At 38.4% G+C, this 16,966-nt stretch overlaps 1 protein-coding gene across 1 annotated transcript in view; it reads left to right on the forward strand.

Annotated features, from left to right (window-relative positions):
- Positions 1-806: 806 nt before the first annotated feature.
- The window catches only part of RTTN (rotatin), a 212,488-nt gene continuing 196,328 nt past the window's right edge, over positions 807-16,966 (forward strand). The window contains exons 1-7 of the mRNA XM_036763559.1: positions 807-1,024; positions 1,428-1,615; positions 7,123-7,324; positions 8,100-8,189; positions 10,702-10,792; positions 13,093-13,207; positions 15,415-15,565. Coding sequence (XP_036619454.1) covers positions 994-1,024; positions 1,428-1,615; positions 7,123-7,324; positions 8,100-8,189; positions 10,702-10,792; positions 13,093-13,207; positions 15,415-15,565 — 868 coding nt within the window. The 5' untranslated portion in view covers positions 807-993. The remainder of the gene's footprint in view (positions 1,025-1,427; positions 1,616-7,122; positions 7,325-8,099; positions 8,190-10,701; positions 10,793-13,092; positions 13,208-15,414; positions 15,566-16,966) is intronic.

The following is a 16,966-nucleotide window of genomic DNA, read 5'->3' on the forward strand; positions in this document are numbered from 1 at the left end:
AATTTTTTAATTTTTACATTATTAATTAGTTTAAGCAACTTTACAAAGGAACAAACGAACATTAAAGTTTTTCATTGCAACTTCTCTTTCAATCGTAGTTGACGTAATAATTCTAGGTGTAATTTAGTGTGCGATACCTTCCAATTTTTTTTTACTTAACACGTCTCATACACTGCCACGTATTGACCATTTACAATATAGTGTTCATATTATGCCAGAGTTTTTTTTTTTAGCCATACCCCAAACATCATGCATTTTTCTTTTCTTTTTTTTTTTTCCAGGTGGGCTTTCATTAATACTTTGCTTATATCCCTTTTGCCGGTAAGCTCCTTTTTCCCTTCCGAACTTTCTATGGCAAAGGAGCTCTCCCCGTAAGAATTTCATTTAGCCAATGGCATTCAGAAGGAATGCTTAACCTCGGTGTTACTTCCAATATTAAAATAAATGCATTCCACGCACAGCCTCTAGCCATAACCCAGGAGGGGGCCCTCTGTTTCGCTCAAGTCAGACTGAGAGAGCGAAAGGGGCAGAGCCACAGGAGGAGGGACCTCAAGCTCCGCCTGTATTCTCAACCCCGCCGAAGAACCCGCGTTCGGTAAAGCACCGCCCAAGACACCAGTCTCTACAGAAAGGGGCGAGTCCTCAAACATATGCCGCGTAGTTTCTCGCCAATCAGGACGCAGAGAAACGTGTTCGGGAAAAGACTACAACTCCCGAAGTGCATCGCGGCTGAAAGGGGTTCCTTCCTTCTGCACTTTTCTTACCCTTCCTTCTGCTGTACAACATTGTCTTGCTTCTCAGTAACTGCGCCGAGCGCCTTTCCAGAGCCTGGCCCGGGATCTTCGGCTCTCATTCCTTTCCCAGGAGCTGGTTCCGACACCGGGGCGGGGCGGTTTCCGCGGGGACAACAATTGCGGCCGGACGGACGTGGTGGCGCGGAGGTTGAATGCGGAGCTGGCCGAATCTGTGGCTGCGAGTTTTGGGGGGCACGAGATGGCTTTGCTGGGGCTGATCAGGAAACTGGGTAACCTTCTGGCGAGTCCCCAAGCATCCCGGGGCCGTACCCTGCATCCTACTTGGTCCCCTCCTCCCCGGACTCCTTCCTTCCTCCCCCCTCTCCTCTTTCGTTCCCTCCTGAGGCCCGAGCCCCCTTGTCCCTACGATCCTGGGGCACCTCTGAGCCACACAGAGCTGGCTTTGGGGTAAACAGCTTGTTCGACCGTAGGAAACCAAGCTGCTAATTGCGATCGACTTCTTAAAAGACGCATTATTTCGACCTCTCCCTCCCCCCACCAAAGTGCCATCTGGAAGACTTGTGCGGGGTGTTCTGAAGCCTTAATGCCCTGAAACTTAAAACCGTCCTAAGTCTTCTGGGGACGCCCTGTATTTGATTCCTGAAGGAGATTTGTGTTGTTATTCCTTGACAGGTCATCCTCTGGCAGAGATAAGGGAGAGGGCACTCAGGAGTATTCTATGCAAGGTGGAACACAATTTGATTTCTTGTGTTGAACTCGTACAAGAGAAACTTCTTTTTATTTATTTATTGGAATGGTTCAATTTCCCTACTGTTCCCATGAAAGAAGAGGTTCTGAACCTACTCAGCAATTTGGTAAAGGTAAGATCATCTTGGAATATGAAAGAATATCACTAAATGATTTAATTCAGTAGCAACATATGTTTATGAAGGGCTTTATATGCACAAGGCAGTACCTTAGGCTTTGGGGACACTTCTTCAGGGATTATGTTACAATGTAAAGAATTCTGGACTTGGTGTCATAGGATCAGGATTTGAATCCCAACTCAGCCACTTACTATTTGTGAGACTCTGGGCAAGCCACTTAATAATTTGGGCCCCAGTTTGCTGGTCTGGGCAAGATGACTTTTAAAGTCCCAACTCCAGATTTTTGGTTATATTATATTTGATTTTGGAGGTGTGGGTACTCTTATGGAATTATAGATTTTGAGCTGGAGGGGATCATTGAAGCCAATCCTTTACTTTATAGATGAAGAAACAGGCCCAGAGAGTTTAAGTAACTTATCCATGATTGTGTGATCCTGTGGCTGCGAGTTTCAGTTTGTAGCTAGTCAGGTCTGAGGTACGATTTGAACTGAAGTCTTCTTGATTCCAAGCCCAGTGCCCAGTGTAATATACTGTGCTGCCTTTTTTCATTTGTGTGCATTACAGGCATTCATTGACTTTAGTGGATAAATGGACCTTGGAAAAAAATTCATCATTTGTAGCCATTCGGAGAATGAATTCCTGAGAATTTAGGCTTATTCTCATAGGATAGAGTAGGGCAGCTAATTGGCAAAGTGGATAGAGTGCTGGGCCTGGAGTCAGGAAGAACTGAATTCAAATTCAGCCTCAGACACTTCAAGCTGTGTGACACTGGGCCAGTTACTTAACCCTGTTTGCTTCATTTTCCTCATCTGTTAAATGAATTGCAGAAGGAAATGTCAAACCAGTATCCAGTATCTTTGCCAAGAAAACCTCAAATGGGGTTATGAAGAGTGGGACATTACTGACAACAACATATTTGAACTGTTTTCAGGTGGCACAAGCTCCAGTGCTTGCGTTCTTTTGACGTATCATTCTAAAAGCCATAGTCACTTCTATGTCATGATGAGGCTTGGAATTAAGTTGGGCATTGAAAGATAAAAAAAAAAGAGTGTTGTCCCTGTTCTATGATAAGTCATTGGAATTGGTTGGGGATACAAAGGTGAAAAATGATACAATTCCTACAAACCTTTGAAGAGTTTATGATCTTTTGACTAAAGCTAGAGATGGGATGGTGTGGGGTGTGGATAAGTTGTGTATGTAGATGGATCTCAGTTTTTGGAGGACTGGCCTAAGTAAATTTGAAGAGGCACATCAATAATGTGGTCATTGAGTCGTGATTTTTCTTTTTTGAGTATAGCAAACCATGAGGAGCTTCCACTAATTATAATGATTTGCTTGTGATTTGCGTCAGTGTAGGGATTGTTCTGACTCCTTGAAGTAATTTTATGAGCAGGAAGCATATGTAAAAATGATACAGCTTACGGTAGAGCGTATGTTTTCCTTTGTGACCAGTGGTATGTATTTTTTGAATAGTGAAAATTAAGGGAAACTGGGTCAGCTGAACAATAGTTCAGTCCAATTCACTAAACATATTAAGTACCTGCTATTTTCAAGGACCTGTGTTGGATATTTAGAGAAAAAAACAAAATAGCCCATGCTCTTAAGGAACTTACATTCTGCTTTGTACAGTGAAGAATGTACTCCCTCTTCATCCCTATTTCTTAGAATTTTTAACTTAATTCAAAGCACAGCTTAGCATTCACTTACTACATGAGGTCTTTCTTATTACTCTCAGGTGTCAGCAGTCTGTCCCTCTTGAAATTACTGGGTAATATTTGCACATATTTATAATGCATATTTGCTGTATCTTCCAGTAGAGGACCACTGCCTCGTTTTACAGATGAGGAATATGAGGCTCAGAGGTGAAATGACTTTCTCAAGTTCTCCTAGGAATTAAATGGCAGAACCAGCCTTTGAACTCAGGTATTCATTTCTTTGTTCAGCAGCTTGTGAGTTGGAGCAAAGGCAGAAGATGGTGAGAGTAATCCAAGACTGAAGTTTGGCAAGCCAACATCTTCAGTTGGATAGATGGCAAAGACCTCAAGAGAAAGAGGACAGTGTAGAGTTGAACTGGTTCACCAAGGAATTAATTAAGATGGGGAGGTGAAGCCAATGTGGTCTCTGTAGGGGTAATGGGCCTGGGAAAGAACTGAGGAGTATAAGGATTAGACATTATGGTGAGGATGAAGAACAGGGTTTGTGTATCATCAATGCAATATTCATAGCGCTGACAGCGACTATGAATATGCTAGCGTAGTTCTGAATCGCAAAATATAACAGACTCTCTCTATGAAGACAGACCCAAAACATTTATTCAGACACCAGAAAGCCAAATCCCAACAGCAGCAAACCAAATCCATCATAAGGAAGTTAATACACATTATCATAGGAAGGAGCAAAACCATCCCAAAGCCTTCCCCCTGCCTGGGCCTTCTCACAAACACTCACAATCCTAGCTGTCTGCTTGTCTTCCTCCTCTTTTTCCCACTGCTCTAATTGCTCTGACCAACTTCCTGCTCCACCCTGTTCAGCAAGCTCCTCCTACCACATGTCACTTAGGCTTCCCTGTGATTTAAGCAGGTCACATGGGTCTATTAATGGATGGGAAAGATCTTCCCATCAAACAAAAATACATTAACAATATAGTTTGACACTGGGAGAAGTGAGAGGTGGAATGCCATGACAGATTATGATCAGATAAAGGAATTTTAGAGTTTATGAACATGGAATTGTTGCATTTGTGGATGATGACAAGATCAAGGATAGGACCATCTCAGTGTGAAGTTGTAGCAGGTTTGAGGAATATGTCATGGGAAATGAGTTAGTTGAGGAACTTTCAAGTTAGGATGTTTGAGAGAGTATCAGTATGTATGTTGAGAAGTTTCCTACTATGAGAACAGGAGTTGGGGAGGAGAAAGACTGTGAGGCAGAAGCTGAATTCATTAAGGAAAGGAGAGTGTCCTGAAAGTCTCTAGACAGCAGCCACTAGAATCTTAATTCAGTGATAAATATATTTTGAATGAACCTCAAAGGAATAGAGGTTACTGGGTGATTGCAGTAGAGAGAGAGCCTCAACATGGCAACAGGGTGCAAGGAGTATTCCAACACCCCCACCACAACCACTGTAGAAAGTGTGGCCAAGAAAGCTGTGTTACTGGGTGGGAACCAGGTCTCAGTGAGTACAAGAAGATGGAGAGAATGAGAAAGGAAACAGTTAAGATGAAAGTTAGTTTGTTGCCTAAGGAGCACCTATTCCAGAGAGCACAGTGGAAAGTGTGGATAGCTTTAGAGTGGAATGCTTTTGGGATCGTGTTAAGGGGGGATGGAAAAAAGGTCAGTCAGTGGGGCACTGAGAACAGGGCTTGAGCAGTAGCAGCAGTTGATGTGGTTTCCTGGTGTATTGTGGGCGTCATCTCGAATGAATTCACAGACTCAGACCATATCCAATCCAAGCAAAGGCTTTTATTGAGGGTTATGTCCTCTGGTGAGCTGGGCTTCTTAGAGGATCCAGCAGCTTCACTAAGACACGACAGGTAATTTTATAGTGTAATGATGCTGATTACACAACAGAAATTATGATTATCAAAAAGGCAGAAGGGGTTTTTTTCTTTCTGAAATTTGGAAAACTTGCCTATTTTTAGTCATATAACTCCTTTCCCCTTCTGCATGACTTATTAAAGAGAGTAATCCACTGTGTCACAGCAAGAAAATCTACCATTTAAAAAAATTTATTTGGGTTTGGTGACAAATTTATTGAGGAGGTAGGTGTTCTTTTAGTATGTCCTCATTTATCCTGGCTTTCAACTCCCTGGAAACCATTTTGTTGCATTCCTCCCAGTCTGAAGATTGCAGTGCGATTACCCACAATGTATACAGAAAAGCCCAAACCCTGGGGGAGTGGGGTAGGCATTAATGTATGATAATGATATTATAATAAGCCTCTTTACATCATAAGTTAACCTAAAGGACAGCTTTTGCTATTACTGTGCAGGTGCCTATTTAGAGAAGGTCCCTTCTATTGTGTAGGGGTCCACATCCTTGGGCCTCCTGGTGCTGCTGCTTTCTGATTGGCTGGCTATTGAGGTCCTGTCTGAGATGTGGTTGAGTACATGGACACACCTGTTGTTTCTGTGAGAAATAAGAGGAATGGGTCTGGGGGCGGTGGCTAGCTAGAGACAGTGGCTGGGATTCCATCACATGGATATGCCTGCTGTTCTAGTGGGGCACGAGTTCATGGACACTCCTGCTATTCTCGTGAGGCATATATGAGAAAGTTAGGATACTGGTGGGGGGAGGGCAGTGGCTGGCTATGTAGGGGCAGTGGGTCTGCTATTCAGTGAGGCCTATGATTGAGTCTGGGAGCAGTGGTGTGGTTAAAGCCAGATTGTGTGGTTAAATCAGGACATACCTGCTGTTCAGTGAGCCCATAAGGAAATTAGAATATTGGGGTTGGGGGCAGCTTTATTAGGACTCCATCACTAGGAATACAGAATCACTAGGATGGGGAGGGAGTAATGGGTTGACAGTATGTTAAAACGTTGAAGAATGATTTCAGATAGGCTATTACTGTCCATAGAGTATGAGCCTGGGAATTAAATTGTTCCAGGGGTCAGTCAGTATGTGCAACTCCTGCTGATGCAGGGGGTCTGAGAGAGGGCCTAGAGCTGGATGATAGCTGCTCAAAGAGGCTGGGGAGGCTTTCTGTGGTTATGCAGGGGTCCTGAGAGAATGCCTTGAGAACTGTGGAGTAGCTGCTCTGGGAGGCCATGAATCACTCAAAACTAGATTGCTTTTGAAGGAAGGGAGCCAGTGCTATATTCCTGTCAACCTGTGCTTCTGGTGTCCTTTTAGAGAATCATGTTGTTAAGCTTTTTTCCTGATAGAAGATATTTTATTGTATGTATTGCTGAAACCATTCTGTAAGTCATAATTTTCCCTTGTAGATTGATTCCTTTGGGGGATAGTTGCAGAAATGTAGTGAAAAAATAAAATTGGAAGATTGAGTTTAGATAGATAAATTTATAAAGTATTTATCTAAGTACTTATGTGCCAGACATTATGTTAAATGCTAGAGATACAAAGAAACAAGACCATCACTGCTCTCACAGAATTTACATTGAAATGGCAGAATATAACACATAATGGAGGCTGGAAGGTAAAGAAGGGGTCCTATGTTTCAGCCACGTCCAGCTCTCTGTGCCTCCATTTGGGGTTTCCTTGGCAAAGATAATGGAGTGGTTTGCCATTTCCTTCTTGAGATCATTTTATAGTTGAGGAACTAAGACACAGAGGGTATTATGTTATGTATGTATTATGTATTATGGTTAGAAGCTGATGACTGAGAAGTGGTGATAGCCTAGCAGAGCCCAGGATTTTTCCAGGGCTAGGGTCAAAGATTTTTTGAGGTGGAGATGATGGCCAAAGTTTTGTCTTTGCCTGCATGAAATGTAGTTGTTTTTGTTTATGGCTATTCTCAAAAGACTGTCTTCTTTTCATTTTAGCATCCATCAGCAGTCCAACACTTGTTCGATATTGGTGCATATGAGTTCTTCTCCATGCTTCGTCCTAATGTGGATCCAGATTTGCAGGCTGAAATTGATGGTATTATGGACGGCCTCTTTATTCTTCCTTCAGATGATTCTTCTCCATATCATCATTCTACATTTTTCCAAACCAAGCCATTTGTATGTGGACCCAAAACTGGTAACCTGAAATTGATATGATATATTCCTTAAAAAAATCTCATTTTCCTAGAACTGTTGATGGATTTTAAAAAATAGACTTTATACAAAGAAAAGTGATCATCTTGATGAAACACCATTGTGTGTTTAATATAGTGGTAGGTTCAACTCTTTTCTAATGAATGATCTCCTTCCCTAACTGCCTAGCACTAATTTTGTATTTATTATGTGTATATTCTGCATATACTTATGTGTGTACATGTTGTTTTTCCTATTAGAACGAAGGCCTGTTGTGAGCAGGAATTGTTTCTTTTTTTGTATTTATTTTCCCAATGCCCACTATGGTGCCTGGACTTTATTAATAAATATTTACTGATTGATTGGATAAATCCAGAATGAGAAGGTGAAATAAAGATCCTGGAAACAAAAGCTTCAACTAATCCATTGTATTAATCCAAAGGTTTAAATATTTTCATTTGAATTAAAATAATTGAGCTTGTCTAATAGAAAAGTGATGGGCTGATGGTTTAGAGGAGGAATTCTTTAGTTTGGTTTGAAATTGATGGAATTTAAAAAATGTACCTATCTAATGTAAGATTCAGTAACTTTTTCTCTAGGGGATAGTAGATTTGTTAGAGATGAGAACAATCCTAAACAATGTCCTTCCAGACGTTTTTTTTTTGATAAAAAGCTTGTAAAAACTAAGATAGTAATTAAAAATTGTAAATTTTATTTTCATGGAACAAAGAAAAAGAGCAAGCCAATATAATTTTGGTAACTTTTTTTTTTCTCTTCAGCTTTACCAGAAGAAACTGAAAGTAGCCCTGGATATTTTCCTCAGGACATAAATAATCTCCAACAGATGGAAGGCTATTCAGGATCACTGAGTATGTATATTTATGATGTTGATTTCTGTATTCTCTGTTAAATTTAAGTATCCTCTTTTTTGTAAATTTGTTATTGTTATGAATGTTACAGTGTGTAATATAAAATTTAGAGTATGCAGAGGACACATCCTTTCATTTGAGGCAAGTAAATGTACCAGCCAAAAAAACAGTTGAAGACATTTCTGTTTGCTGATGGACTGGCATTTTAAGTGCAGATCCACTTTGAAAACTTTTCCCTGGCTGCCCCAGAACTCACATAAACATATTTAGCCATTAGAGAGAATAAAGTGAAAGCTAAGTGAGGGCAGAGAATAACTAGTGGAGAGTCATGGACTTCTAGAGGCTTAGATAGGATTTTTAATTTTTTTAATTAAACTTCCGCATGTGCCCATTATAGGTAATAGAGAGTGTTTTTAAAAACTTGATGCATTTCTCATCTGCCTAAAGTTTTTGTTAGCTTTTCACTTAGCTTTGTTTTTGAGATGACAGAATAGATTCTCAGTTATTGCCATGGACATCATGTTCTGTATCATTAGTCCACATAATAAAGCAGGCAGGTCTTTAATAATTCCTCAGTGAACTGAATGATACAGTGATATAGGGAACAGTTGAAAGAGATGTGGATGTCAGAAGGGGTAAAGATTTGCTTTTGAGTGGGGCTCGTGAAAATGTTAGAAATTTTTTGGTTTCTGAATTTATTTCAAAGCTGAGTTGAAGAAAATATTTAAGTCTTTATTGTCTCTTTTTTTGTGTCATCCTTATTTCCCAATATCTCTCCTCCCTCCCCACCCAGAGAGCCTTCCTTTGTAACAAAGAATGGAAAAATGGAAAAAAAAACAGTTTGGCAAAATAACGAGCACATAAAATGAGTCTGACATTGTTAAAATACTATCTTAAAAGAGTTCTTTAGTTTAATGTTTTATAGTTTTAACTAGTTATTAGTAAAATCCTGTGAGCTCAGTGTGCAGGCTAAAATTCCCACTTACTTTTTTCCCCTTTCTTTAAAAGAAATAATAACCAAAGCACCTTATTCTTTGATCACACTTCAGAGATAAACTTCTTTTTCTTTTTATTCTAAGAGTACTTGTTTCTGTATAATTCTGTTTTTTAACTTGTTAAAATTTTTACTCAGCCATTGTCCTTATATGCACAATGGCCTTTGCCAATTAAAAGGAAAGATGGAGAAACTGTGCTTCAGTGCTGCCACTTTAACTTCTGGAGTGATAAAGAACCGTTTGAAAAATACTATTTGTGTATTCTGGAGCTTTTACTTATCTTTGCTATTGTTGAACTTCCTGCTAACTGCTACGATGTAATTGAAAAGTGACGTTCTAATGAGTTCTAATGCCAAATCTATAACTATAATCATCCTCTTGTCTAAATTTTTTCCCTTTAACTTTTAATCTTTAACATATAATACTGTCATGAATAAAATGAACTTTGCTCATTGGCATTTAACTTTGGTATTTAATGATATGTCTGTTATTGTTAATATATAAAGTTGGTATGATCTCCACTTGATAATTACTCCCTCTTCCTCACTCTGCAATCCAGCCGTACTGGCCTTCTCTCTGTTCCTACAGAATTGACTCTCTTGTCAGTTAAGAGGTAGCTAGGTGGCATAGCATAGAGTGCTGGCCCTGGAGTCAAGAGGACTCGAGTTCAAATCTCCCCTTAGAACTTACAAGCTGTGTGATCCTGGGCAAGTCACTTAACCCTCTGTGTCTTAGTTCTTCATCTATAAAATGATCTTGAGAAGGAAATGGCCAACCATTTTATTATCTTTGCCAAGGGAACCCCAAATGGAGGCACAGAGAGTTGGACATGGCTGAAACAATTCAACAACCTCAATTAGCTGAGAAGTAGGGGACAAAATGGAAATTTCAGTGGAAACTAAGATGATTATCCAGCTTAGTTTGTGATAAATGTTTCTCATTGAGTTGACTTCTGTAATCTATTTAATACTATGTAAGCATATCTTTGGGTAGGAAACAGATCCCTTTGAAGATGGTAATGTATGTAGCTGTGGAAAACATTGCCATTCTGGTGACCTTGCCATCAAACTGTCCTGTTATTAAGTCTTATTAAATAGTTGCTTGACTGCAGTTATAGGTATTGTACCTTTAATGTAAGATGGAACTTATGATGGGAATCTTGTTTTACTTGTCATTTTGTTATTAATAAAGGAGGAAAAAATGTTCGGGAGTTTGATAATTGCAAAAATAGCTCTTTTGTGAACATCTAAAATAGGAAACGGTGCTGATAGAGAGCCAGTATGACTTCATTAAGAACAAGTCCTGCCAGGCTAATCTTATTTTCTTTTTTGACAGGCTAGAATGCTATAGATGTAGTTTTCCTTCAGGTAAAGGCTAGATATCCACTTTTTTGTTTATATTATGGTGGTGATTCCTTTTGAATATGGATTAGAGCAGATAACCTTTGAGAATGCCTCCAGTGCTCAAATTCTGTCATTCTGTGATAATAATTACATGTTTTGTTATTTCATTAACAGTAAATCAGACTGTGAAATGTTTGAAGTTTTCCACGTTTCCCTGGTTGCCACTCACTGCAACAGATAGACATGTTCTTTCCTCTAATGAAAGGTATAGTAGCTGAAATGTTTAAATTATTTTTATTTCAGATGGTACTGCTCAGTATCCTATATAATAGCTTATTAATTTTTAAACTGTGGTTACACTCATTGAAGTGAATAAATAAAATCGGCTTATATTCACCAAATTTTTTTCATATGTACATATATGCCAGAAGTTTCTTATGTAATATATTTTACCTGGGTAGGAATAATATATGTTGCCTCAGAAGTTAAAAGCTCGTATATTTTCTAGGACTGATTAGTTATGTAAATATCTATACTCATTTTTATGTTGACATTCTCACTGCTGTGAATTACTTTCCAAAATGAAGTTGTCATTGGCTCTAGACTGAATAAAACTAATACAGACTTGAAATAAGCCTCAAGGAAGCTATACAATGGTAACAAAATTTTAATTAAATAGATTTTGTAATTGAGTTTCATTTGTTGGTGCTTTTTTAAGAAAAAGAACTGCCTTTTATTTAGGGAAATGCAACCATTGACTTATATTTTGAATTGTATCAATAGTAGTAGTGATGCAGCCTCACTTCTGACAGATTTCCCTTGTAGTAAATTGTATGTATCAGATGATTTGTTTAGAGCTCTTTTTTGTGGCTGTGAAAGACAGCAAAGTTGATTGACCTCTGCAGGGATGAAAATTCTAATCTTAGTCTCATTATTATTAAGCTATATCCAAAAAAAATGGTGCAAGGCCTATATTGTAGATGATCTTAAATTAGTTTGAATGATATGTAATAGTCTCTGAGTTGGTCTTCCTGCCAGCCGGTTTCTTCCATCTTTACTCCATCATCCCTAAAACTACCAAAAAACATCCTGCCCAAAAATCTTCAATGGTTCTCTGTTATCTCTTGTAGATATATCTTGGAGAAGGCATAACTTAGCCAGGCATTCAAGGCTCTCCACTCATGTATCACTTACATATCTTTCTGACCTTATTTCACGTGACTTCACTTCCAGCAAAACTGGACTACCAACTATATTTGGTAGCCTTTCTGCAGAGAGCAACTAGAAAAAATGACAAAGACTAAGGATCTCACTTTGACCAAATAAGGAAGTGAATAGGGAAAATTCAGTGACCTGAATAGAGAGTAAGGTATTTGTGTATCTTCCATGGCCAAATGATTGCTACCTGTTTTATGCTCAAAGTAGAGGCAAGTCTACCTCCTAGAAGAAGAGGTAAAGGGGCTCAGATGCCTTTCTGCTTCCCGAGTTATCAAAGAGAACAACAACAAAAATCAATTCTTTTTCTCTATACTTTGTCCTCATCTCTAGCCCTAGAAGGAGATCTTCAATGTGAAAACAAAGAAGAATTAAGATCTGAGGAGACAAAGGGAAATCATGATTTTTACCCTGTCCCTGTTACCTTATCCTGTCCCCTTACCCTCCTATTTCTTATTCATTTTTTTTTCTAATGTTGAGCCATTTGAGAGCACCAAGCATAGTGGGTGTAGGTAGCTTCATTTTTGATTTTAAGTAGCCATGGCTGCTAAAAATTGTAAGTGTTACAATGCTGGTTGTGTTTCCTTTGGTGTTTTTTCCTGAAATGATAGCAGTGGGATTTTCGCTAGAGGCTGCAACTCATGGGGCTTTTCGACTGAAAGGAGGAGCAAAGAAGGAGATCTTGGGTCTTAGGGCCTCCTTCCTCAAGCTACCTCCTTTCTTTACCTCGGAGTGACTTACTGCTTTGTTACAAGTGGTTTGCCTGGCAACCAGTGGCAGTTAGCTTGTGGCATGGTATTTTGTTCATATGAATGTTGTCTGGCCTGATTTATAAAGACATGGAAGGTAAAGACTGCCTCACATGTATAGTGCCATCCATGAGTAAAGTGATGATTAAATGACATTACCGCTAAGAAGGAGACAGGTCTTTTGAGGATACTGCTTGAGCTTGTCTAAAGGGAAGCACTCATGTACTCATAGAACTCTCATGGCTTGGTCACCAGAGGTGACTGAGAGGTTTTGGCCACTAAGTTGCAGGATTGGGCAAGGTCCTGAAAGGTATGGATTGCCCTCTGTAAGACCAAGAGGGAGGGGAGCTGTTATGTGTCCAACTTGGAGGGGATAGAGAAGGAAAGGATCCTAACTGAGGTATGGCATAGAAAGAATCAGTCTCATGGAATATGTATGTTCCTTCCCATGCCTCTTGAAAGATTTCTACTTCTGGTAATGAAACTTCTAATAATGAAGTGTGTGGAGGAAATGCATCCTCTAATAGAGTTGTTAAAGTATTTGATGATCTTCAGTATGCAAGTAGGTTGTTTTCCTAAATAATGCCTTGATTTATTTTAGTTCTTTAAGAAGTAGTAACTTCACTTTAGTCTGGAGTACATGTGAACTGTTGGAAGATGTTATCATGCAAGATTTTCCTCCTGAGATTTTCCTTCATCGGCCAAAGATTATTCAGGTAGGGCTATTTGGTAATATCTTTATATTTGCTAAAATATTTGGTAAAATTTGTATTTTAAAATAGTGAGCAGTTATCAATAAGATAAAAGCAAAATGGGAATCTATGAAGAGAATTTTATAATAGTGATGATGATAGTAATAATTTTCCAAAATTTTTATATTTTAAAATTAAGTACAGAGCATTACTCATGCCAAGGATGTACATTTTAAAAAATTGGTTAGTGGCTTCCCTCATTGTTGGAAGCAGCTCAATTCTTAGCTGCCATGTAGAATATGGTTTGGACTCCTTAACTTTACCATGTATAGATGGGACAGAGGGGATCTTGGTTAAGCCTTGTGCAATTTGGGCAGAAGGATAGTAGTCTACCTCTACAACATTTCTTCCTGCCACCTGTTCCTTTCTCATACTTATACATGTACCACTCTTGCTTAGGTACTCACTTCTTGCCTGGACTATTGCAGCAGCCTTCTCGCTTTCAGCCTTTCCCCTCTCCAAAGTGCCCTCCACTCACCTGACCAAATAATATTCTTAAAGCACAATTCTGACCATGTAATTCCTCTACTCAGTGAAGTTCAGTGGCTCCCTATTGCCTCTAGAATGAAATATAGAATCCCCGGGTTGCCCTTCACAATCTGACCAGCCTACCTCTCCTAAACTTACTTCAAATGACCACCCTTGACGTAGTCTATATTCTAGCCTTGGCATTACATCTTGGCATTTGTATAGTCTGGATATACAACAAATTCCATTGCTGGAATGTATCCCCTCCTTTCCAGAACCCTAAGCATTCTTCAAGATGCATTCAGGTGTCACCTCCCATGGAATTCCTTTCTTGCTCCCTCTAGGTTTTAGTGTGCTCTCTCCTCATGTTCCTTGTATTTAGTTATGTAGTTTCATGTTGTTTCTCACAGCATGAGCTGCTTGGGGTCAAGCATTTTTCTACTTTTATATTTGCAACCCCAGTTAGTATAATGCCGTATATGTTGTTGTTGAGTTGTTCAGTTGTGTCTCTTTGTGACCCCATTTGGGGTTTTCTTAGCAGTTATACCGGAGTGGTTTGCCATTTCCTTCTCTGCTCATTTTATAGATGAAAAACTGAGGCAGACAGGGTTAAGTGATTTGCCTAGGATCACACAGCTGGTTAAATGTCTGAGGCTAGATTTGAACTTAGGAAGATGAGTCTTCTGTTTCCAAGCTCAGTGCTCTGTCCACTGAGCTACCTAGTTGCTGACTGTAGGACCTTAATAAATACTTTTTGAATTGAATTGCCCCTTTAAATTGCTTCCGTCATGTCTTAAAGGGTGTAAAGGACCTTGGGCAGGAGTTATGGTTCCTGCAACCCATGGCACATCTTCATGTGCATCTAGAAGTGCTATAGCATTTAGTTTGGGAATAATTAGTTAATAATGCATGATCAGAGTTATGGGGTTGAAAGGTCATACATAATACATTCCCTGGGATTAAAATGATATGAAACACTTCATGTTCAGTTTTTCAGTATTGGTAGGTGAAGGCAATGGAAGAGGAATGTGAGATAGTGAACTCTTTCAATGTCTGAAAGCCAGGTCGATTAAATAATGTTGAGCTAGAGATGGCGAAAGGGCTTACTAATTCCTTAGACGATGAAGACTTTATTCTGTTTAACTGAAATATTCTATGTTGGAGAACCTTCAGTTTTTTCCTTCTTAGTCCTTTTTTTCACATAGATTTCACTGTTAGCAAGCTTTGGCTCTTTTTCTTCAATTCTTTTCTTATTTTTGATTCAGGTTTACTATTATAGCCTGGTGGAATGAAAACAGTACTGGACTTCAATTCAGAAGACCTAGGCTCAAATGTCACCTCCATTGATGACTAACCATATTACTTTATGCAAGTCACTTAATGGCTCTGAGCTTTAACTTTCTCATTTGTAAAATAGGAGATAATAATACTTGTATTATCTGCCTTACAGAGAGGATGTGAGGATAACACTTTGTAGTCTCTAAACTACTATCCAAATGTGAACTAGAATAATATTTCTATGCCAAGTAATTTTTGACTCTTTGGTTCATATTCCTTTATAATATTTATAAATTTATTTATTCCTTTTGATGAAGGGCCCTCACTCAACATAAGAAAATCTACACACATTTAGCTTCTGTAATTATTTGCAGAAAAATCAGATATATTGTTCTTATAATAATTTTTATTGTTATTTATTTCAGAATCTGTTATCTCTGTTGAATCTGGCATTTGGAAGAGATGAGCAGCCACGCTTGGCATTAAAAGCAGTGTCTTGTCTCCAACAATTGTGCATGTGTTTGAGAAACAGACTTAACTTTCACAGAGATCCAGGATTTTTCTCCTTTAAACAAGGTCTTTTTATTTATTTTTTTCTTTAGACTCTGGCTATATGTACAACTACAAGGGAAAAGGTTTACGGTGTATAATGCTGTAGAATGGAACTTGTATAACTTAACAACACAAGAAGGACAGACTGCATATAAATAATAGAACTATTTCCAGATATGTTTTTCTCCAAGTATTTACATTTTTCTATGCTTGCAATGATGATAATAATGTAACCAAGGTGTTCTTGGGAGTTAATGGCCATAATTTGATTTCTGGTTACTATTATCACCTTTGTATTTCTTATATTTTCATCTACTTGATATTAATTTTGTGATTTAGTTCAAAGTTGAATGCTGATGAAACAGTGGCTTAATGTTATTGGCGAGAAGGGAATAAAATGTTCATTTTCATTTTCTTGCTTGCCAAATTTTAATTTAAGTTTTTTTGGTAGCCTGTTAAATGCCAAGTAGTGCGAAAAAATTAATACACCTGACTTAAAATTAAGAAGTTTGTGGCTTTACCTGTATTTGTGTTGTGGAATTTTAGGTTTTTAGATTTTAGAAGGATTTTAGAGGCCATCTGGTCCAGTATCCTTTAAAAGAAGTTTTATTAATGCCGTTTATTTTTAAATTAGAGCCATTTGCCTTTAAGAGTCCTCTCTCTGCTGAATGATGAAGTGACTATTTTTGAGAATATATTAAATAGTTTTATACTAACTTTTTTTCTTAATGGCTTTCCATTATGACTTCAAAGATTCTGTCACAGGAAAAAATTGATTTCAACATGTAAAAGAAATTATACGTAATTAATGTTGATATTCATTTCAAGAAGCCATCATTCATTTTTGACACAATGTCAAATCCTTTAAGGTTTTGCGGAACAAGTTTGGAGGTTTCTTAAACAACAAAGTCCCTAGGAGTTAGTGTTACCTTAGCCTTGGCTAAAAATTTTACTGCATAAACTAGAAAATATTAAGTGGGAAGGAAGAAACCCTAAGTCAGTCATGTTTTCAGTCAGTTTAATAAGTTCAGCTTGATTTGAGGTAGGAGATACTGACAGGAAGATCTCCCTTGGTTCTTATGATTATAGTAGTTGGGGAAAGCAGGTGATACTTCCTCAGAAACCACAAATTTCTACGATAATGCTCTATAGTAGATTTCTACACATGGCAGTCTCTACTCTGCTTTCTCCTACTAAGATTCTTGACCTTTTTTTGAAGCCATTCTTAAGGACCACCAATTTCTACTGTTACTCAGGTAATTATCAGTTGCCTTCATAGAGTATATATATTTTGTGACTTTGAGCAAATATTGTCACTGCTCTAGGCCTTCCTTAACTCTTCTGTGAAATGACAATGGTGTACTAAATTATCTCTTAAGATTCTTGTGAGGAATTGAGCTGTGAGGCATTTTGTTAACATCAGAT

The sequence above is a fragment of the Trichosurus vulpecula genome, chromosome 1, assembly GCF_011100635.1.
Source record: "Trichosurus vulpecula isolate mTriVul1 chromosome 1, mTriVul1.pri, whole genome shotgun sequence".
NCBI classification, from domain to species: Eukaryota; Metazoa; Chordata; class Mammalia; order Diprotodontia; family Phalangeridae; genus Trichosurus; species Trichosurus vulpecula.